The 23776-nt window shown below is 55.2% G+C and overlaps 1 protein-coding gene across 1 annotated transcript in view; it reads right to left on the reverse strand.

Moving 5' to 3' along the window:
* The window catches only part of CHCHD6 (coiled-coil-helix-coiled-coil-helix domain containing 6), a 104038-nt gene extending 84256 nt beyond the window's left edge, over nt 1-19782 (reverse strand). Inside the window, exons 1-2 of the mRNA XM_018038406.1 lie at nt 19626-19782; nt 2654-2762 (exon numbers count right to left, since the gene is read on the reverse strand). Of these exons, the coding sequence (XP_017893895.1) occupies nt 2654-2762; nt 19626-19712 (196 nt within the window). The 5' untranslated portion in view covers nt 19713-19782. The remainder of the gene's footprint in view (nt 1-2653; nt 2763-19625) is intronic.

The raw sequence follows: 23776 nt of genomic DNA on the forward strand, positions 1-23776 counted from the left end.
GGCTCGCGGGGATGCCCCTGGGTGGACACAGTCATGGTGGTCACCCCAGGAGGGCCCATGAGGGCGCCCCCGAGATGGACGTGGTCATGGTGGTCACCCAGGGGAGGGCCCGAGAGGATACCCCCGGATGGACGTGGTCACCGTGGTCACCCAGGGGAGGCCCCGGGGGATGGCCCTGGGTGGACGTGCCCTGGGCCAACACAGAACATGGCCTTGCCCTGCTGTCAGGAGGGTGGTACCCTGAAGGCCCCTGGCCTGCACCCTGCACAGACAGGATGGCAGGGTCGCTGGGCAGGATGGACGCCTGAGCGCAGTGACAGACGCCCCCCTCCGACCTCTCAGCTGCTGGAACCCAGGCACCCTCCCCAGGAGGCCAGCCAGCCGAGGGGAGCGCCCTGTCTCCATGCTGAGAGGTCAGCGGGGGTGCGGCCTACATCTCCTGGGCCCCTTCTCCAGGGCTCTGACCTGAGCGTGGCCAGCGCCCCCGGGAAGGAAGTCTGCGCACCTTTCCACCGGCGTCACCTCGAGTGTGACGGTGCTTCAGGCTGTCACGGGAAGCCTTCCTTCCTGCAGCAAGAACCCGGGGGTCTCCAGGCAAACCCGCTCACTGTCCTCCTCCAGCACGCGGCGACAGCGCGGCTCTGTCCCCCCACGGCCCCAGCTTCAGTGCCCCCACACGGCGGAGAGCTTGGCCAGCGTCTCCGCCCCCTCGCAGGCGTCCACGCTTGGCCAGGTGGGCCACAGGAGACTCGGCAGGAGAGCCAGGCTTTGGGAGGAAGGTGGGGGGTGCCGCTCCCAGGCCCTTCACAGCTGCCAACCGCAGAGGCTGGGGGCTCGGGCAGGCCCCGGGCCTCGCTGGGCACACCCCTCTCCAGAAGGCCAGGCAGGCGCACTGGAGGGCCTCGCCAGGAGCGTGCAGGAGGCGCCGCTGCCCGGTACGGGCCTGAGGGAGGCTCCCTGGACTTCGCGACTGGCTTCCCACAGCGCTCCTGACGTAAGACTGATCACGCTTCTGCTTTCCACGTAGTTTTCCTTTCTCACGACTACAAAAGTAATGTGCGCCCCCTCTGCAGAGCCCGTGGCCAGCCCCCCACGGCCACGTTCCCTGGCACCCTGCCGGCCCTGCCGTGGGGGTCAGCATGAGTGAGCCGACTGTCCGAGGGGCTGGGCCTCGTCAGGGATGCGACCATCTGCGCACGTTTCCCTGCGGCCGTCGAGCGCGGCTCACACTCCCCAATCTGTCACTCATTCAGTCATTGTCTCTAACTTGTCTCTAATTTTACAGTCGCATTTCCCACCTTTCTTTATTTAAAGTTTCTTCATTGTATTTTGATCTCTGACTTCCTGACATGCACTTGGGGTGTGGTGTGACTTAAGGGTTTAATTTTAACTTCTTTTTCTATTTAGAAAAATTAAAGTAAGAAAATTTATTTTAAAAATGATAAAAAAATTTTATAAATTGTAAATTTATATAAATTAAAAAGGAAAATTAAAGAAGTTTAATTTTAACTTCTTCTAACTTTCTTTGTCAGTAGAGTAAAAGCAAACACTGCTTTTGAAAGTAAAAGCAGGGACTCCCCAGGCAGTGCAGGGGTTAAGAATCCGCCTTGCAATGCAGGGAACACAGGTTCAATTTCCGGTTGGGGAACTAAGATCCCAGATGCCACGACTACTGGGCCTGCGCACCGCAAGCATAGAGGCCATGCACAGCAAGGAAAGATCCCGCACGACCCAAGGAAGATCTCACGGGCTGCAGCCAAGACCTGGTGCAGCCAAATAAATAAAAACCTTACAATATACAATAAAAAGAGCCCTAAGATCAGCCCATCCACACTGACGGTTCTCCAGCCTCCGAAAGCCAACACTCACTCACCGTCAGACATCAAAACACTCCGTTAATCCAAAACCACGTGATTTTCTTTTTGGTCATACAGCATGGCTTGCCAGATCTTAGTTCCTCAACTAGGGACTGAACCCACGTCCCGTGCAGTGGAAGCTCGGAGTCCCAGCCACTGGACCGGCAGGGAGTCCCTGAGGCGTGTCAGGAGCCCCAGGGCAAACAGTGCAGGGAACGAGGTGTCACAAGGCCCGCAGCAGCCCAGGCCCCGTCCCTGCGCCGCACACTCCAGACAGGAAACCACGAGTGGTCCTGAGACTGGGGCAGCTGTGCCAAACCTGAGCCCAGCCCCCCATCCACAGGGCCGCGCCGCAAAGTCCCGCTCCCGCGCCGGCTCCCTGGAGCCCCCAAGTAACGAGCCCTCTGCTCTGTGCCGCTGGGCCCTGATGGGCGCCAGTGTCCCACAGGCACGGGACACTGTACCCTGTGGGGTCCCACACTCAGACCCTCCCAGAGCCCAGCACCACCATCCCAGGACCCCAGGGCCAGGACCCCAGAGCTCCGAGGATGACACCAAGGCCACCCCATCACTGCCTCCTCCTGTGCGGAGAGGCTGGCACAGCGGGGACTCTGCCCTAGACTCAGTGCTGGTCACGGAGGCTCTGCAGATACTGCCGTCCCTAGACGGGAGCGCGCCTCGCCCCGGTCCCTTGCTCCTGGGAGGTGCTTCCCGCAGGCACCACCCAGGGCTCTGGGCGCTGTCTCCAGGAGGAACTCTCCACCCAACCCCCGCCCAGACCCGCCACCCTGGCCTACCTTTCTCCCGGCCTCCGGAGGAGCCAAGGGCAGCAGCTGGAGGGGCCGGCGGCCCGACTCTGGACGGCTGGCCGGGCTCCTTCATGCGGTTGACCACGTTTTCAGACAGCTGTGGTAAGGATTAAGGGGAACAGTTAGATTACAGAAGCCTGGGGAAGTGAAGACGCCCCTCACCCACATCCCGAATTTCTGAGCAGACCACTTCCTCAAGACCAACTCCCATAACACACTGAATTCCACGCAGAGCCACTCGTGCGGGCCCAGCACCCACCAGCAAATGCCACCCCAGGTCTGGGCTCCTCGGGCTGGCTTCCCGGCGGCACCCACTGGCCCCACACTCAGGGCACCTGAGCTCCCCGCCTGCCCCTGCCCTGACGCCCGCGCCCCACCCCGAACAGGTGCATATCTCTGCCTCTGCCCCTCCCCGCCTTCCCTGGGGGCACCCAGGGTCTTGGCACGGACAGCACCAAGCTAAGGACCTTCTCTCCCACTCCACAGAGGAGGCAATGGCGCCCCTCTCCAGCACTCTCGCTTGGAGAATCCCAGGGACAGGGGAGCCTGGTGGGCTGCTGTCTGTGGGGTCACAGAGAGTCGGACACGACTGAAGCGACTTAGCAGCAGCAGCAGCTCCCACGCCACTGATTTAGGTCATACCTGAATGGTCTTGTGGTTTTCCCTACTTTCTTCAACTTAAGTTTGAATTTGGCAATAAGGAGTTTATGAGTTGAGCCACAGTGAGCTCCTGGTCTTGTTTTTGCTGACGGTATTGAGCTTCTCCATGCTCAGCTGCAAAGAATATAATCAATCTGATTTCGGTGTTGACCATCTGGTAATGACCACATGTAGAGTCTACTCACGTTGTTGGAAGCGGGTGTTTGCTATGACCAGTGCATTCTCTTGGCAAAATTCTATTAGCCTTTGCCTGGCTTCATTCTGTACTTCAAGGCCAAATTTGCCTGTTACTCCAGGTGTTTCTTGACTTCCTACTTTTGCATTCCCGTCCCCTATAACGAAAAGGACATCTTTTTTGGTGTTAGTTCTAGGTCTCGTAGGTCATCATAGAACCATTCAACTTCAGCTTTTTCAGCATTACGGGTCGGGTCATAGACTTGGATTACCGTGATATTGAATGGTTTTCCCTGGAAACGAACATTCTGCCATTTTTGAGACTGCATCCAGGTACTGCATTTCGGACTCTCTTGCCGACTATGAGGACTACTCCATTGCTTCTGAGGGGCTCTTGCCCACAGTAGGAGATATGACGGCCATCTGAGGTAAATTAGCCCATTCTGGTCCATTGTCATTCACTGGTCCCTAAAATGTCAAAACTCACTCTTGCCATTTCTTATATAACCACTTGCAATTTACCTTGATTTATGGGCCTAACGTTCCAGGTTCCTATGCAATATTGCTCTTTACAGCATCGGACTTCACTTCCATCACCAGTCACACCCACAACTGGGCGTTGTTTCTGCTTTGGCTCCGTCTCTTCATTCTTTCTGGAGCTATTTCTCCACTCTTCTCCAGTAGCATATTGGGCACCTACTGGCCTGGGGAGTTCATCTTTCAGTGTCCTATCTTTTTGCCTTTTCATGCTGTTCAGGGGTTTTCAAGGCAAGAACGCTGAAGTGGTTTGCCATTCCCTTCTCCAGTGGACGTTTGGTCAGAACTCTCTCCACCATGGCCTGTCCGTCTTGGGTGGCCCCACACGGCATGGCTCATAGTTTCACTGAGTTAGACAAGGCTGTGGTCCATGTGATCAGTTTGGTTAGTTTTCTGTGATGGTGGTTTTCATTCTGTCTGCCTTCTGATGGATAAGAGGCTTGTAGAAGCTTCCCATTGGGAGAATTCCCACTGGGGAATCTGATCTGGCTCTTGTTCTGATGGGCAGGGCCATGCTCAGTAAACCTTTAATCCAGTTTTCTGTTGATGGGCGGGGCTGTTCCCTCTCTGTTGTTTGGCCTGAGGACAAACCCTGGCAGGGGCAAGGGCAGTGATGGCGGCCTCCTTCACAGGACCTGCACCCAGTGTATCCAGGGGCCCCGACCCCACGGCAGGCCTCTGCCGACCCCACGCCTCCGCAGGAGACACTCACAGCAAGTCTGGATCAGTCTCTTGTGGGGACGCTGCTCCTTCTCCTGGACCCTGGTGTGCACAAGGTCCTTTCTGTGCCCTCCAGGAGTCTGTCTCTCTGCTTCCCCAGTCCTGTGGAAGCTCTGCAATCCAACCCCACTGGCCTCCAAAGTCTGACTCCCTGGGGGTCCCCAGCCCCTTTGCCGGCTCCATTACTTGCTGCCACGGGTGCACTCTGGGGAAGTGCCTCGCATCCTTCCAGCCTCGTCCAAAGGTCTGCAAGTACCCCGCAGGCAGGGGCCAGTTCTCAGCCCCTCCCAGTCCCCCCAGGGCCACACTCACAGCAGAAAATCGAGCACAGCCTGATTCATCCACCCTGGTTCCCCCACGACCACCGGACCATCAAGGCTTCCCTCCACGGAGGAAGTGAGGCAGGCCAGAGGGTCGTGAAACAATGACTAAGCGAAGCAGCCCGCGAGGGGAGAGGCCCGAGTGACAGCCCCTGAGAGTGCTGAGCCACTTTGCTGAGGGCCCAGTACAGGCGTGGCATCACAGAGCACGGGGAGCGGCGTGCTGAAAAGAGGACCTGAGGGTGGAGCGCACGGCAGCAGCTCCGCCTCAGGGGCCTGGGAGACGAAAGTGCTCCCCGCGTGCACAGAGGCGCTGGACCCGCACAGGAAGAGGAAACAACGCGTACGTGCAGGACAGGCAGTGGCTAGAGAAACCACGGCGTGCTTCCCGTGAGACATCACACAACCATCGAGCAAGGCAAGCAAGGCCCGTGCCTGTCAGCGTCAGAGGACGTCCCGCGTATCTCGACTTTGTAAAAAAGATTCACAGCTAGAGGCAGACACGCACACACGTTCTCCAGTGTGCGCACCCGCTCACGTGCACCTCACACGCTCCTGAGGCGTATCCTACACCTGGGCAGGAGCAGGTGGGCCAGGACTGTCCCTTCTGGCACTTCTGTGCTGCAGTTTTTCACCATGAGCATTTTCTTAGCGGCTAAAATTGAAATAATAAGAATTGAACCCATCCGGTATTTAGTCAAAGAGCTAATTGATGATTACGGGGCAAGAGAAGGCCGAGTAAGCACAGCAGTGGAAGAGAACTGAGAGTCCAGAAAGAAACCTACGTATCTCAGCTTGACTGATGGGCAAGGTGCCAAGACCACTTAAAGGGTAAAGAAGAGTCTTGTTAACAGACGGTGCTCGGACACCTGGTCACCCAGGTGCACCAGGATGAAGTTAGACCCCCACTTCACACCATATACCAAACCTGACTCCAAAGGGATTGGAGACCAAAACACAGCAGTTAAGACAATGTAACTCTCAGAAGAAACTAGAGGGGTAAATCTTTATGACCTTGGCTTTGGCAGTGATTTTGCAGATAGGACACTGACAGCAGGAGCAATCAAAGAGAAAACAAATGTATTGAACCTCCACGGTTCAATTAACAAAATTAAAGCATTTTGTTTTTCAAAGGACACAATGAAGCAAGTTCAGGGACAATACACAGAATTTGCAAATCATATATCTGACAAGGATATGTACCTAGAATACAAAAAGAACTCCTACAACTCAACGATACAAAGAAAAATAATCAAATTTAAAAATAGGCAATGAATCTGAAAGATCATGTCCTTAAAGAACACACACAAATGGCTTAAACCAAATGAAAGGGCGCTCAATATCCTTAGTCAAAAGAGACATGCAAGTTCAAACCACAGGAGATATCACTTCACACCCACTACAATACCCATAATCCAAAAGTCAGGTGGTAGCAAGTGTCGGCCAGGACACGCGCAAGTCAGAACTCAACACCCTGCTGGCGGCAGATGAACGGTGCCATCGCCACGGAAACAGTCTCCAAGTTCCTCGAAATTTCCTCGAAAATTTAACCCAACGTCACCATTGGGCCTGGCAGCTCCGTGCTGGTACCGCTCAAGAGAATGCAAACTCACGCTCACACTCATCTGCAAGTGTGAGCTCACATCAGCGTCATCCGTGACAGGCAGAGGCGGGAAAAACGCACATGTCCATCCACCTGTGTTCACATCAGCGTCATCCGTGACAGGCAGAGGCGGGAAACTCACATGTCCATCCACCTGTGTTCACATCAGCATCACCCGTGACAGGCAGAGGTGGAAAAACTCACATGTCCATCAACTTGTGTTCACATCAGCATCACCCGTGACAGGCAGAGGTGGAAAAACTCACATGTCCATCCACCTGTGTTCACATCAGCATCACCCGTGACAGGCAGAGGCGGGAAACTCACATGTCCATCCACCTGTGCTGACATCAGCGTCATCCGTGACAGGCAGAGGCGGGAAAAACTCACCAACTGGCATGAAGGATGAGTAGAAATAATGGAGCATTAGCCACAGAAGGGGATGAAGAACTCGCACAGGCCAGCATGGTGACCTGAGGGCATCCCGCTTAATGAAGGGGTCCGCACACTGTACACCCTCCTTGTGTGAAACACGCAGAACAGGCAGCTCTCCAGGGATGGAAGGACGCGCGCTGCCTCGGGGCTGGGTGAGGGCTGAGACAGGGACCGACAGGCGGAACAGGGTGAGAGGTGGGTTTTTCCACATAGTATCTGATATCTCCATTTCAAAACTAACATGTCGTTAAAATTCAAAAAGCATGTGAGTGGTGAGTGCTGAGAAAGAATAAAATACAGTCCTGCAGGGCTGGGCACACGTGGGGATGGTGGGAAGACCCCTCAGAGGAGAGAGCACTAACGGGGACACCCTGCCCTGAAATGAGGTGGCCTGCCAGGCTCACATCTATAGCATCAGGGGAAAAAGATCTCATCCCGAGCAGAGGGATGAGTGCAGACCTCTGAGAGGAACCAAACCCAGCGTGTCTGAGTGCCTGATGGAAGCTGTTAGGAGGAGGTAGACCAGATGACCAGGCTGGAGAGGAGGACCAAGACCTAAAGCCCACTGAGCCTGGGAGCAGGGAGGCTATGGCGGGTGGGGGAGCTCTGCACAGGGAAGGTGGGCTCTGGTTTCCTCATCCCAGGCCCCCAGGGGGACCCACCAAACCGCACCACCTGGTGAGCGAGGGGTGAAGGAAAACATTGGCAAGCTTCTCAGTGGCAGGAGGAGATTCGTAATATTTTTTAATGTTGGTGCAAAATAAAGCAAGGAATATTTTTAATCAACAAATACACAGACACACACACAGTAGTCATGCGAGAATAAACACCATCTGGGCAGTGCTCCCTGCACCAAGAGAACCAGAATGGAGGCCCCAGAGCAGACAGGTCTGGGGACTCGGTGCCCGAAGCCCACCAGTCACTGTGCTATCGGAGCTGGTCACGGGGAGCTGGGCGTGGTCAGGGGGCAGAGGGCCCAACCCCAAGCAGCGCTGGCAAGGAGGAGCCTGCCCACACCCAGTTGTGGGGCCCTGACCCACTGCCCCCTTCTGGAAGCTTCCTGTTCCACACCCAGAAATGGGGCCCAGCACACCAAAGCGGCCAGTGCAGGGCGAGGACAGGGGCTGCGGGGCCAGATGGGCCTGGGTCAGCAGCCAACCAAGCAACCCCTAGCTGCCTGGCCTCGGGCAGGGAACCCTGTCTGCTCCATGTGCCCATCTGTGGCATGGCAGTAACTCACGGTGTGGGCGGTCGCACGCTGAGCCACACAGGGCAGCCCCAAGGCCCTCGGTGAAGAGACCGCACGCCCGGCTAGACACAGGCGCAGAGCGGGGTGACCCACAGCACGGCGCACAGCGGGGCGTCGACGCTACAGAAACGGGGAGGTGGCACGCCATGGGGGCTTGGGCGCGCCTGGAAGGGTTCAGGAAGGCGGCAACTGCTGGCCCGTAAACACAGATGCATCCCACAGCCTTCGACGCGTGAGGGGCGAGTGACCCCCCGGCTGGGGAGGGCGCGTCCTCCCTGAGCACAGAACCACTGTGTGCGCACGACCTTGGTCCAGCCCAGCAGTTTCTATCCATGGGAAAACGCGACGGCGAGTGGCAAACCTGGGGCAAGAAGCTAGGGGCGCCGCGGCCTCAGAGCACGGGGCAGGCTAGAGGGAGGGTGAGGTGTCCCCACAGTCTGGAAGGGGCGGCAGCTCCCAGCTGTGGGAGGAACTCGACCCGGCAGGTGCCAGGGGCTCCCCTGAAAGACAGGGATGTGACCAGCCCGGCCCAGGCAGTGGGCACCTCCACCTGCCAGGCTCCTGGCCCGGCCCACCCCACTAAACAGACAAAGGCGTGTGCGGGCCCTCAGGGGTGCTCGGTGAGGGCAGCCACGGGGAGCTGGGGGGCGGCCAGCGGACAAGTCAGCTCACACAGCAGGGCGGGCCCCAGGAGGAGGTCTGCAAGCCACCTCTCCTGCCACGGACGGTGCTTTACTGAGCCCAAGGCAGGCAGTGGAAGGCGGAGCACGCCTGTGTTCACCAGCAGCCTACTTAATTAGGAAAACATCGACACGAAAATCAACAGCTTTTAGTCTGAGAAAGCGACCCCTCTAGACTCGTGTGAGAGGCAGCTGCAAGGAGGCCGCTTTCTAAGCACTGTTCTTCGCATCAAGTAAGGCTCTGGGTGCCCCAGGTGACGTCTGCACGGCCTCACGCAGGACGCGGGGCGGGGGCCTTCACGCCGCGGCCGCTCAGGCACCGTCTTCCGAGGACCCTCCGGCCCCACCGGCCGCACCCTCCTTCCCTGGCCCACGGCTCCTGCAAGCAGCCGAGCACCGCACAGGCTCCCGACAAGGCCCGTCTGTCGGAGGCTCCTGGGGCCCACATCCAGCCCCAGGTGGCGCTGCCCTCCTGCGACTCTAAGAAGATGCCTCTGCTTTGCTGCACCAGTTGCCGTGGAGATTTTGTTGGCTATTCCTTCAGTTTTCTGGGAGCTGAAATTAGATCCACAGATTAAATCCAAGAATCTAGACAAGAAGAGTCCTGGAGGGCGCTGGCTGCCAGCACCCCAGGGGCCCTGCAGGTGACAAAAACAGATGAGGCGGCCTGGCAGTAGAGCGGGGCAGGGACGGCGGTGAGGGCAGGGTCCCGGGAGGGCAGCGGCCTCACAGCTCTAGCCAAGGGCTGCCACAAGGAGATGCAGACCAGCCTCTCGGTGCTCACCCCAAAGACCTAGAAAGTGGGCTGAGGCAAAGCCTCCAAGTTCCAAAATGTTGTGAATACCCTCAAGTTCCTGGGCTGATGGTTTCATTCAAGAAGTAAGGAGCCGGGGCTTAAACCCCTGTCCAAGGGTCCTGCCTGTGAACCGGGCTCCGGGCCCCATGCTGGAGCCAGAGCCCAGGAGCAGAGCTCCCTCCCCGCAGAGCAGAGCTCCCTCCCCGCAGAGCAGAGCTCCCTCCCCGCAGAGCAGAGCCTGCAGGACCTGGGATGGTGACCTCTGACAGAGCAGAGGGAACCTGGGAACAGGTCCTGAGCCCGAGGAAGAAACTCCCCAAGGATGGGGGCGAGTCCTGCATACATACAGAGGGACACAGAGGCGTGAAACGGCAGGGCAGGGCCACAGACCCTCCCCAAGGGGCGGGCGATGACAGAAGGCGGTGCCAGCACACACAGGCCCCAGGGGTCGGGCCTGGGAGCCGCTGGAGGCTGCGGGAAGCACCTGAGGATGAGACGGAAGCGGGCTGCGTCCTTGGCATTAACCTTGGGGTGATCACTGACCCAACAGCTGGTGGGGCTGCCTCTGAGAGCAAGGCCGCTGGACCCGCAAGGAAGGAAGCTCCATTGCAGCGGTCTGGATTCTATCACCACTGCCTGATACCTGCTCAGAAGTAAAATTTGCCTTTTCAAAACACATGACCCTGCTAGCACCGCAAGGACAGATTTGTGGGAGGCAAGCCTGTTGGGAGAAAGAACAATTTACCAGAGATCCAGGGGAAGGAGGGAGATCAAGTGTTCCTGAGGGGAAAGAGGAGAGGGTGAAACAGAAGCAGGTGGAAGGGAAGACGCAGAGTTGTCCCTGGACATAGAGCGGAAGCGCACCCAGCCTCCAGGTGAGGACCGGCTGGGACAGAGCTTCACACGTGAGGAACCTGACGCGTTCCAGAGGGGCAGGGGGACACGTGAGCCCAGGGGAACCGCAGGGAGACCCGGCAGCAGCGCTGGGACAGCTCTGGGCTGGCTTTAGAATCCAGTCACCAATAGCTCACAAGCAAGGACGAAGGAGGTGGCCGGGGCGGGTTGCAGGAGGGAAGGAGGGCTGAACAGGAAACGCTCTGCAGGGACGGCAGCGGGATCCTGGAAACCAGGGGGACCGCAGGAGATGCACAGTGACCTCCCTCCGGGGTGGGACCCGCGGGGTCCAGAGAGCAAGTGGACTCGAGATGAGCCTATAGGAGCCGAGTGGGCAGCCCCCTTATGTTCACATTAATTGGCCGTTGGCCCAGGAAGATCAGCAGGGCGCTGCACAGTCACAGGTGTCAGCATGGAATTTCACCTTCCATGAGGGACACACCCACAGTCACCTGGGTGCTCATACCATGTAAACTCATTACTGGTTACACCACGGTACTACCCAGAGGACCTTACTGGGCGGCCAGAGGTGCCCTGATCGCCAGCTCCGCTGCCCCCACACACAGCGAGTCTGGGAGCCCAAGCCGAGGAAGAAGGGCATCATCCAACTTCAGGACGACCCTTATCCTCAACAGCTGGGGTCTGAGGGAGGGACCAAAAGCACCCTGCTCCCTGCAGAATCAGCTCCTTTGTGTCCAGAGACCTCAGCACCGGGAGATGTCGTGTTCTGGGAGCACCGAGGAGAACCCACCTGGAAAGTGTCCGGCCTGGGACCAGCACCCAAGCCACACTGCCAGACTCCACACCCAGACGCGGCACAAGTGTGCTCGCAGCGAAGCTGGGGAGAACTGGGTGATCCGACTCCCGGCTGTCTTGGTCGGTGTTTCCTGCTGTGAGCCATCCACAGCACTCACCAGTGGTCGGCGCCGAGCAGGGCAAGAGTGGGGAGGGCTCACGATCAAGTCAGCAGGGCACCTGTGCTGAGCGCAGCCCTGCCCCGCACACAAGAGGGAGCCGTGGCCCCTGGGGCTCAGGCTCCAGGCCAGGGCCCCTGGCCTCTCCTGCGCCCCACGCTGACCCTAACAGGTGCTAAACCAAAGGGTGATGTGACGGGACACAATCAGGAGTGCTGATGGCTGCAGACATTCGAGATGCACCTCACTGGGCAACGGCGAGGTGGAAAAGGAAGTCTGCTGCACACACGAGAAGAGTGAAGCCTCGAAAGCATGAAAAGCGGAAGAGAAAGGCTCTCAGGTCACAGGTCGCCAGCTTGGAAGAAAATGATCGTCAAGTCGCCAATCCAACCACACAGTGCAACTCGCGCACTAATGATCCGGAAGCTCGTGAGCAAGGCGCCTGCACTCCCCAAGCTTACGGAAGAAAAGCAGGCTCTAAGGACGCAGAGGAAGGCGTGATGGAGACTATTAAAAGATAACATCGCCAGTCTGATAGAGAGCAGCTATGAACAGCACACAGCTAACATGCTCAGCGGTATAAGACAATGCTTTCTCCCTGAATTCAGCAGCAAGACATGCGTTCTCAGCACTTCTCTCAGTACTGTAGCGGACATTCTAGCCAACACAACAAGACATGAAAAAGAAAGCAGGGCATCCAGACAGAAAAGAGAGAAGTGAAGCTGCCTTCATTTCGCAGGCACCACGACCGCACCCACATAAACCCTAAGGAACACACACACCAGGAGGCCTGTTAGAGGTGATGAGTGAGCTCAGCAAAGGCGCTGGACGCAAGGTCAATATGCGGACATGAACTGCATTTCCGTACGCTAGCAGTGAAGGGTTCACAAATGAAATCAGGGAAACAGTGCCATTCATAATCGCATCATAAAGAATGAAATGCTTGGGAATAATTTTTAAAGAAGCGTAAGCCTTATACACTGAAAGTATAAAACACCACTGAGAAAAACTTGAAAAGATCTAAATAAAGAAAAAGAGATTTCACATTCACAGACTAGAAGACTCCATATTGTTAAAGTGACAATTCTCCCAACATAATCTTATAGATTCAACACAAACCCCATCAAAATCCCAACAAGCTTCTTACAGAAGCTGACAAATTGAGCTTAACATACGTGTGGACATGCAAAGGACCTAAAACAGCCAAACAATTGTTGGGAAAAAAGGAACAAAATTGGAGTTTTACACTTCCCTATTTTGAAACTCTCCACAAAGCTTCAAAAATCATGACAGTTTTGCACCGGCAAAAAGACGGACATATAGCATACAGATCAGTGGAATTTAAACAAAGTTGAGAGTCAAGATATAAATTCTGAACCCTTATGTTTACGGTCAACTGATGTTCACCGAGGTCCCAAGATAATTCAGATGGGGAAAGCGTAGTCTTTTCAACAATGGAGCTGGAAAAAGTAAGTATTTCATAGGAAAAAAAAAGAAAGAAAGAGACTGACAGAGCTCAGCACGCTCAGGCGCTTGAGCCAAATCCAACTCAACACCTGATTTTATGAATGGAGTTTTACTGGTCACAGCCACGTCCACTCAGTCCACATGCTACCTACAGCCGCTTTCACCGTGAAACGGCCAAGCTGAGTGATAGAGATGTTCTGCTCAGCAAAACAGCCAGTATTTACTTTCTGGTCATCTACAGAAAGGCTGCCAACACCTGACTTAGAGCCTTACTTCACAACATCCACAACATTTAACTAAAAATGGATAAATGTAAAAGCCAAAACCATAAACCTCTTAGAAGAAAACCCAGCAAAATTTCCACAACCTTGGGTTAGGCAAAGATTTCTGGGATATGACACCAAAGTCCAACCACTGAAAGAAAAACATTAATAAACTACACTGCATCCAAACTACATAGATCTGTACTTCAGAGACACCATGAAGAAAATAAAAAGACAAACCACAGACTGGGAGAAAATATCTGCAAATATGTGCAAATCATAACATCATAAAGAAATAAATCTTATAACTCAATAATAAAGATAAATAACCCCATTAAATCTATTAAAAGTGGGCAAAAGATTTGAATACACATTTCACCCCAAAAATATGTGAGTGGAAAATAAGTATAAGAAAAAACATGCAACATGATTAGTTATTCGGAAAATGAAAATTCAAACGACGAGATACCATTTTGCACTCAACTAGAATTGCTATAAATAAAGAGAGGGTAACAAGGTTCGGTGAGGACATGGAGAAACTGGAATCTCATACACTGCTGGGGGGAACGTAACACAGTAGAGTCACTTTAGAAAATAGTTTGACAGTTTCTTAAAAAGTTAAACCTAATTTACCAAATTTTAAAACAGAGTGACCTAGCAATTTACTCTTAGGATATTTATCCAAGAGAAATGAAAACATTATGTTCACAAAAACACATATACACAAATGTTCACAGCAATATTATTCATAACAGTCAAGAACTAGAAACAACTCAAATGTCCATCGTTTGACTGAATAAATAAAACCCAGAAAGTCCATATGAGATGCCATTTGGCGATAAAGAGGAATTACCAAGACACCAACGCCGAGGAACCAACACCAAGACCACTGTTCTCAGTGACGGGGACTAGACATGAAACATCTATGATGTATTTATATGGAATATCCTGAAAAGGCAAAAAAAAAAAAAAAGAGGCAGAAGGCTTAGTGGTTCCACGGTGCAGGTAGTGGGAACAGGGAATGACTGCGAATAGGTACTAGGGACCTTTTTAGGCTTTGTAATGTTCTAAAATTCCATTGCGACAATTGGTCAACTCTGTAAATTTGCTTTTAAAAAAACACTGAAATGGTGAATCTGATATGTAAAATAAATTGCAGCAAAGTCATTTTTTAAAAAAACCATCATCAGATAAAATCTTTCCAAAGCTCCACCTGTTTGGAGAACCACCATGTTGCATCAAGGGTAAAGTGTGAGCAGCCCCGCATCACCTGTCCAGCTGCATCACCTGTCCAGCCCCATCACCTGTCCAGCTGCATCACCTGTCCAGTCGCATCACCTGTCCAGCCCCATCACCTGTCCAGCCCCATCACCTGTCCAGCCACATCACCTGTCCAGCCACATCACCTGGCCGCCTCTCTCCCATCCCACCCGTGTGGCTGCCAGCACACAGGCTACAGGGCTGGCAACTCTGAGCTTCCAGCTCGACCACAACTTTGCTGTACCCAGGGGTTCCTTCCCTCCTTGAACCTGTTCCCACACCTCTGACACAGGGATGAGGTCTCACAAGGTCAGCCTGGGGACCAGACGGCGCAGCACCCTGAAACCACTCAACTCAGAACAGACAGTCCTCTCCCCCCTGGCCCGGGGCCATCACTACCGTCACCTCCTCAGGAGCACTGCCTGACCAGCCCACCAGGAAGCCCCACCGCTCTTATCCTTTTTGTTTCCTTCATGGCCCTTGCAGGGGGTTTTTCTTCTTTTTTTCTTTCTTAGCTCCTCATCCTGGGCTGAGGTCTCCATAGGGTCAGACCTTTTGCTTTGTCCCATTGTGTCTGCCAGGCCAGGCCCAGTTCACAGTGAGCACTTGCTGAGGTGGTGGGGTGAGTGTGGTACCCAAGCCTGTGTGGAGGGCACACGGCCTCTGGTGTGGGCACATGGGGGCTGTCCCTCACGTCCCACTACCTCCTCCGGTCTTCCCCTCAGCAGAGCTCCAGACCTGCCTCCTGCAGCACTGAGTGATGGTGGAGACAGTGTAGCTCTGAGGGTGAAGGAGCCTGCAGACATCGCTGGAGCACCAGCCTTGGGGAGTGACTTGGGCAAGGGAGGAGGTCAACTGGTTGGAAGAGCCGACATACTGGCAAGAAAACAGAGGTACACAAAGAAGATCTTAATGACCCAGATAGCCACAACCGTGCGATCACTCACCTAGAGCCAGACCTCCAGGCAAAGATACCAGACATCCTGGGTGAAGTCAAGCGGGCCTGAGGAAGCATCACTATGAACAAAACTAGTGGAGGTGATGGAATTCCAGCCTGAGCTTTTTCAAATGCTAAAAGCTGATGCTGTGAAAGTGCTGCACTCAATATGCCAGCAAATTTGGAAAACTCACACGACTGGAAAAAGTCAGTTTTCATTCCAATTCCAAAGAAAGGCAATACCAAAGAATGTTCAAACTACTGCACAATTGTACTCATCTCACACGCTAGGAAGGTAATGCTCAAAATTCACCAAGCCAGGCTTCAAAGGTATGTGAACCGAGAACTTCCAGATATTTAAGCTGGATTTAGAAAAGGCAGAGGAACCAGAGATCAAATTGCCAACATCTCCTGGATCATAGAAAAAGCAAGAGAGTTCCAGAAAAACATCTGGTTTTGCTTTATTGACTATGGCAAAGCCTTTGTCTGTGTGGATCACACCAAACTATGAAACATTCTTAAAGAGATGAGAATACCAGAACACCTTACCTGCCTCCTGAGAAATATGCAGGCCAAGAAGCAACAGTTGGAACCAGACATGGAACAGACTGGTTCCAAACTGGGAAAGGTGTATGTCAAGGCTGTATCTTGTCACCCTGCTTATTTAACATCTATGCAGAGTACATCATGCAAAATGCCAGGCTGGAAGAAGCAGAAGCTGGAATCAAGATGGAATTATCAGTAATCTCAGATACGCAGATGAGACCACCCTTATGGCAGAAAGCAAAGAGGAACTAAAAAGCCTCTTGATGAAAGTGAAAGAGGAGAGTGAAAAATCTGGCTTAAAACTCAACATTCAAAAAACTAAGATCATGGTATCCAGTCCCATCACTTCCTCGCAAATAGATGGGGCAACAATGGAAACATTGACAGACTTTATTTTCTTGGGTTCCAAAATCACTGCAGACGGTGACTGTAGCCATGAAATTAAGCTGCTTATTCCTTGAAGTAGAGCTATGACCAACCTAGATAGCATATTAAAAAGCAAAAACATTACTTTGCTGACAAAGGTCTGTCTAGTCAAAGCTATGATTTTTCCAGTTGTGTATGAATGTGAGAGTTTGACCATAAAGAAAGTTGAGTGCTGAAGAACTGATGCTTTTGAACTGTGGTGTTGGAAAAGACTCTTGAGAGTCCCTTGGACTCCAAGGAGATCCAACCAGTCCATCCTAAAGGAAATCAGTCCTGAGTATTCATTGGAAGGACTGATGCTGAAGCTGAAACTCCAATACTCTGGCCACCTGATGTGAAGAACAGACTCATTGGAAAAGATCCTCATGCTGGGAAAGATTGAAGGCAGGAGAAGGGGACGACAGAGGATGAGATGGTTGGATGGTATCACTGACTCAATGGACATGAGTTTGAGCAAGCTCCGGAAGTTGGCGATAGACAGGGAAGCCTGGTGTGCTGCAGTCCATGGGGTCGCAAAGAGCCAGACACGACTGAGGGACTGAACCAAACTGAACTGAACATGCTGACAGGCAGCCAACTTTACTGAGTCACCTAAACTAGCCATGCGAGGGGGCCCCAGGAACAGTCTCATACAGGACATTCTGGCCACGTGCATACCTCCTCTTACCAGAGGATGACATGAAACATACTAACTGAAATGACATCTTTATGTATTTCACACATGCTTGCTCAGAAAAAATGGAAGTGAATATAACTGCAGCATTTTGCATTAATTAAAATTTACCTTCCTTGGAATTAGGGCTTGAACTCAATATGTAAATTAATGCCAGTAAGTGCGCAGTCCATGGGGTCACAAAGAGTCGGACACGACTGAGCAACTGAAGTGTGCAAACCAGCAGGGCCTTGGCACATGATTTCAAGGGAACTAGAGGGCTTTCCAGGACTAGGCTTGGGGGATTAAATACAAGAGGTCTTTAGAGATGTTTAACTTTATCTGAAGGAGCAGGCAGGCGTTCTTCTTTCGCATCCACTTTCTATTACATTAATTTCTCATTTTATTTACCCAATAACCTATTCCAGTGATGTTTACTCACCTGCTTAAAGACAAGGTGGACTCCTCAACCTCAAGTCACCTGGCTGCACGAAAACCTTAGGCCAACCACTGCGCTGCCACCACCTCCTTCCTCTGGCTTCCCTCTCAGGCGAGGCACACGCGTGGATGGATGGATGGATGGACAGATGGAAGGAATGGAGGGAAGGACAGAGGGAGGGAGAGAGGAGAGAAAGGGCTCTCCCAGCCTGGGGCCCTCGCCCACCTGTGTGCCTCTGCACAAGTTGTTCCCTGGTGAGTGTGCCCGAAGCTCCCTCTAGTTGGAACAGCTTCTGGTAGGAATAAGCAGGGCACTAGCACCATGCCTAGCCAGAGGCTGTCACAATTCTCACAGCGCCTTATATATCACTGGGGATGTACGTGGGTTGGAGCTTGGAGTTGTGAGAAAATGCTATTGCTTGTCCTGGAAAGATCTGGGTTAAAGTCCCAGAAGTAACACTTTGAAGAAGTTCCCTAACCTCTCGAAGCCTGATTCTCCAGTTTTAAGGAAAATTTATACTTTGCAGAACTGCTAAAACATGTACCCATCTGTCATAAAACTCCAGAGATGATGCTCCTCTATCAACTTAAAGGAGTTCCCTCGGAAGCCTCTGACTGACCAAATTTTCCAACAATCCCCAAACCAGGTAACAACAGTGGGCGAGTGCCCAGACAGAGCCTGGAGCATCTTTCTGACTCAGGTCTGCCTCTCTCCTCCCAAAAGGAGCTGAGCCATCTTCTCCCCATTTTGTCTTTGCCTCAAGTCAGGTCAAGACTGGGTAACACCTAGTAAGCACCAAAAATGCTAGGTAGGCTAGGCAGAGAATAGAGGACCCCACAAAACACTGTACTTTTTCTGAACACATGGACTCATATCATCTTACCCTAGGGAGCATGAAGGATTATTACAGCGTCTCCTTTTTAAAAAAAAAAAAAAAAAAGATGTAGTGACTGAGACTCAAAAGATAAAGCTGTTCACTCCAGGTCACACAGGTAATGAGCATCTCTGGAGAAGTCAGAGCGCCTGACTTCCTTTTCTGAGCCACGTCCCTAATTAGTGAATTCACCAAGGCCCTGGCTGGGTGCCTTCCATGGACACTTGGTGCCTGCTTCACTGGGTTCTCCATTTAATCACTCAGCACCGGTCTAAAAGCACCCACGACATGCGAGGCACAGGTGCAGGAGGAAGGGGGCTCCTGGAGTCGGCCTCGCTCAGTGCCAACTTGCTAGCTTGACGTGAGAAGTGCTTCAAGCCTCAGCGCCTCGGCTGTCCTCCATCCACAAAATGGGCCAACAGAAGCCGACTTCTCAGAGGGCCACAGAGAATTAACTGACGGGATACCCGCGAAGGGTGCACCACAGCCCACGGCCCGCGCTGAGGGCTCAAACGTGAGCCTGGGGAGGCTGCAGTCGGACAAGAGCTTTGGCCTCAAGGCGGAGACACTGCGGCAGGAAGCACAATCAGGAACTAAAGCCTGCACCTAAGTTGTGAACAGTGGTGAGAGCCACGGCAGAAACCCGTGTGCGGCCGCGGGGGCAGACGCTTCAGACCTCGCCACGGAAGGACGCTGAGGTGAGACCTCAACGGCAAGAACTAAGGAGCGGATTCGAGGGAAACTGGAGGCGCGAACACAGCCGCGTGCGGGGGTCGCAAGCGGAGCAGGTCGCACCTCGACGGACGGGGAGGCCTTGAGGCCAGCGACCGGGGGGCGGGGGCCGGGAGGGGCTGGCCCGGGAGCTGGTCAGTCAGGTCGGCAGCGCCGCTCCGGAACGCAAGGGCTGCAGCTCGCCGTCCTCTTACAGGCGTCGTCGTCCGAAGGCGGCGAGGACGCGGATCCGGGGCGACTCCAGGCAACGAAGCCCCGCCCCCATCCCCGCCCATGCCGTCACCCGGAGGAGACCAGGCCGGAGGCGCCCTCCCCCTCGCGGCCCTCTCGCGGCCGAGAGACGGCACGCCTCCAAACGCCCTCCCGCCGGCCGCCCGCTCACCCGGATGCCCTGCAGCACCCGGACCCGCTCCTCCTCGTCCATCCCGAAAGACGCCCTGCGGCCCTCGCGGCTCTCGGCGCTGCCCATGGCGGGAGGCGGCTCAGGAGCGCCGGCGCTTTCGGCACCGGCGCCACCTGCCAACAAAACTGCGTCCTATTGGCGGCCGCTCGGAGTCCAGCCAATCCCGGCGCGGGCCGCGGGGCATTGTGGGGGCTGTAGTCTCGCGGCGCCTCCCGCCGGACCGGGAGCACGAGGTGCGGCGTCCGAGTTCAGACGCGGCGCGGCGGGATGGCTGAACGAGGGGGCCAGGCCGAGGGGGCCAGGACACCAAGGGGGCCGCACCGGGCGGGCGGAGCCGCCTCAGGTTCGCAGTGAAAAGGCAGCGAACGGGCCTGTGACTGAGCGTCCTCGGCGCTGAGGAAGACGACGACGTCGCGATGCGGGAGAGACGCTGGGCCTGGGGGACGCTCCTGTCAGGGGGGGAAGGCGGTGCAGGAGGAAATTCGTGCGAGGCCCCAGAGGCGAGAGAAGGAGGCCGAGGGTCCAGCTCGGAGAGCGTGAGGGAGCAGAGCGGACCGGAGGAGAGCGGCCAGGGCCGTGCCAGCAGGAGGACGGGAAACGGTCCTCAGCGTCCAGGAGACACGCGACGTGCCGGGGCGTCGTGTTCACGCCTGTCTAGCTGGGTCACAGGACGCGGTGAGCAGAGAAGTGCTGACATTGATCTGCCAAAGTGCGCCCCAAGCGGAGTTTGGGATCTGGAACTGGGGCACCCCCTGCGGTGTCCCAAGGAAGAAAGAACAGGAAAAAAAAAAAAAGGAGGATCTCGGAACGCAGGAACGGGAAAAGTCCTTCTTCCCCCCTGTTGTAGCCATTAAGGAATTTCAGGTCCTCCTGAGCAGTATAACCTGTGTCCCCTTCTACCCCGGTAAGGAGAACGTATTTGCTTGACTCTTCCTTCACCCAGTATAGGTGCCTCATCCAGTCAGCAAATGACTGGCAAGACCCCTATCCCACTCCTTGCACTCCGGGTATAAAAATAGACCAAGGACCCCCATTCAACTGTTGGCTCACCCTTGAGCCAACCCATTGTTTTAACAGTGTCTCCCACTCTAATAAAGTTTATTTCTCTCTCATTCTGTCTTGTGTCGGGAAGTTCTTTTCCAACCCGCAATCGGACCACAACACCCCCAATCCTGACTGCTCCATGAAATAGTAAGGGTCATTTGGAGCCTCTTGAAACCTGGAAGGGCAGGGGTGAGGAGGAGAGGGTGGAAGAGAGAGTGAGCCGCTCTGAGTTCCAGTGGGTGGCCGGCAGGGGGGAGCCTAAGAGGATTTTTATTCTCCAGAATAACAGGGACATCTGCCAGTTTCCTTCAGATTACTTTGATTAGCAAATCTCCCCGCATCCCTTCCATCCTCCATCTCTCTCCTATAAACAGAGCCTGAGTAGGGGATTCTGGTGCAAGTTGTTTATTGGCAGACTACCTCAGGAGAAAGCCGAGATGCCATCAAATCTGTGAAGCTCTCTGCAACCCCACCGTGGAGGACATCTTTGCAGTAGCCGTGGACATGGTTGACAAGGACCGTCCCCGAAGCACAGCCTGGTCAGCGTCCAGAGCACCACCTGCCCTTCACCACGATCTGAATGTCCGGGCAGCCTCCCCACTGCCCCGCCCTGGTAGACTCTGGTGGTTGGGGGAACCTCCTCTATCCAGCCTCCTCTTTCCACGGGGAGAAACAGGCATTAGCATGACACTCAGGTAGGAGTTCCCGTGGAGACTCTCTCCCCTCATCTCTGAGGTCGGCCTGCCCGCTCAGAGCGCGTGCTTCCCACGTGGAGGACTCGGCTGAGAGTCTGGGTCAGTGGAGGATGGAGGCGCTTCCCATCTGCCTGCCTGGCAGGTTGGACGTCTGGAGGTGTCAGGCCTGGGCTAGTAGCATCACACCTGCCGTGCCCACCTCCTTCGGCCCAGATGGAGGGAGCGGCCGCAGAAGGCCACTGTCCCTTTTAGCAACAGAAGAATTCCCAGAAGCCAGTCTCTCCTGGAGTGGCACTGGTCACCCCAGCCAGGACCAGGCTCTGGCAGAGGGGCAGGGTGGCCTGGGCGGCTTTGACCAGCCAATCACTCCCGGCGTCTGACAGAACCAGCCGCCAAAATCAGGAGGCCTCTCCAACGCTGCTGGTCCCCTGCAGGCTCTCCCGACATCCAGGAAGTGTCGCTGGGGAGCAAGCCTCCACGCGGGACCTGCCTCCCATTCCCACCCAACCCCCCACCCCCGGCCAGGTTCCTTTTCGCTGCAACTTTGGCCTCAGGAAAGGATGCTTCGGGGGAAGAACCGGCCAGAGAGGCACCCGGGAACCGAGAGCCTGCGGCCCAGCGCGGCCCCAGGACCGGCAGCCCCTGTCGCGGGTCTCCCGCGGCCAGCTTGCAGCACGTGGCCGCGGGGGCCGGGGGACAGCGAGCTCAGTGGGAAGAGAGGGCCTTGGTTCAGCGAAGGCGCGTGTGCCACTGGCTGCGGCGGGGTCGGCGGAGCGGAACCGATCTGCTGATGGCTGCCTCGTCGCGAAGCGGTCCCTCCTTAGACGCCCCCGCGCACACGGGCGCGCGTGCGGGTACACACTGGAGGTACCGACGTGCACGCGCAGTTGCACATGTGCGCGTGCCCCAACCGCCCCAGCTGTAACCTGAGCTCGGCTTCGCGTCTCTCCAGCACAGACTCTCGTCCCGCTCCGGGCAGAAGCTCCACGGCGGGCGGGCACAGCCAGGCCCAAGCTCGCGAAGCAGCCCGGGCACCGCCACGGCCTTGGGGGCCGCCCAACCTGACCTGCCTGGGCGGCTCCCCCGGAATGTCGCGCCCCGCGCCACCCCCGCCTCTCACCTCACAATGCTGTGTTTTCTTCCCTCCTGACAAGATCACTCTCTGGATCGCTGTTGCCTGTTATTTGTTTATGGTTGATCTCAGGCAATACCGCCCACACAGCTCCCAAGACAGAAGCTTCAAAGCCGACGGACTGTGTCGGCTTCACTCATTCCGGACCTGGTTCCTAGCACCTGGCACAGGCCCTGGGAGGGACCGCGTGCTCAGGAACCGGCCCTGGCTGGCTGAGTACTGACCCACTGACCGACTGACTGACTAGGCTCCCCTGCTGGTGAGCCAACCGCTCCAGGTTCAGAGAGGCAAGAATCTGAGTAACTGAGAGGAGAGACTTTCATTTCGGTCCCAGCTGTGCTGCCCAAGTGGTGGCGTCACCAAGTCCCTTCGCTGCCCTCTGCCTCAGTGTCCCCATGTGTGGAACAGGCATAAGCGCGGTAGGCACCTGTGGCGGCGATGCGGGGTTGGCTGAGCTGGTCCACGACAGCACAGGGGCCCAGAGCAACAGCTGGCAAAAGGAAGCGTTCAGTCACGCTAGTCACCGCTACACCATCCATCATCCAAAGAGACCTCCCGAGCCGGGGCTCGGATAGGGGACATGGCTACGAGACCGCAGAGACGGGATCTGAACCGTGGTCCAAACATCTCAGAGGATGAAGCCCTTTCTAAGGCTCCACTGGCCGCAGCGCCTTCCTTGGAGTGTGGTCTGCCTGGCCCTTGGGCGTGAGGCTTGGGAGCTAGGATGAAGGCCCAGCAAAGGGTGAGGGCCTGGGAGAGGGGAGGAGGGGCTGTGGCCCCAACTCCCAGACCTGATGGGAGACCATCCTGGCACTGGCTGCCCCGCTTCTACCGCCTGCAGCCGCACCCCTCCGCATCAGGGGACTCTTGACAGAGTTCTATGACCTCATCCGAATATATGCGCAAACTAAGGAAGCAACACGGCACCCCCAAGAGCTCCTGGAGCTGCCTGCCAGCACAGTGGCTCCCCAGCCTTCCGCACCTATCAGCAGGGGAAGGAGGCGCCCACCTGGGAGTGTCGGGTGGGGTCTGAGTAGCCGAAGGGGCCTCCATCAGAGCTGCCTGGGCCTTCTCTGCGTTCAAGGTCCCACACTGAGCTGGGGCCACACCAGAAAGGGACTGGGGACCGTCCCCTTTCCTCCTATCATGTCTAGCATCCCTCTCAGCCAAACTGAACCAAAATACCTTCCAAGTGGAAGACTTGTGTTTGCTGCAAGATAGGCTACCTAGGTTTTCACCACTGTGAGAGAGAAGAAAAT

The sequence above is a fragment of the Capra hircus genome, chromosome 22 (assembly GCF_001704415.2).
Source record: "Capra hircus breed San Clemente chromosome 22, ASM170441v1, whole genome shotgun sequence".
In the NCBI taxonomy this organism is placed as follows: domain Eukaryota; kingdom Metazoa; phylum Chordata; class Mammalia; order Artiodactyla; family Bovidae; genus Capra; species Capra hircus.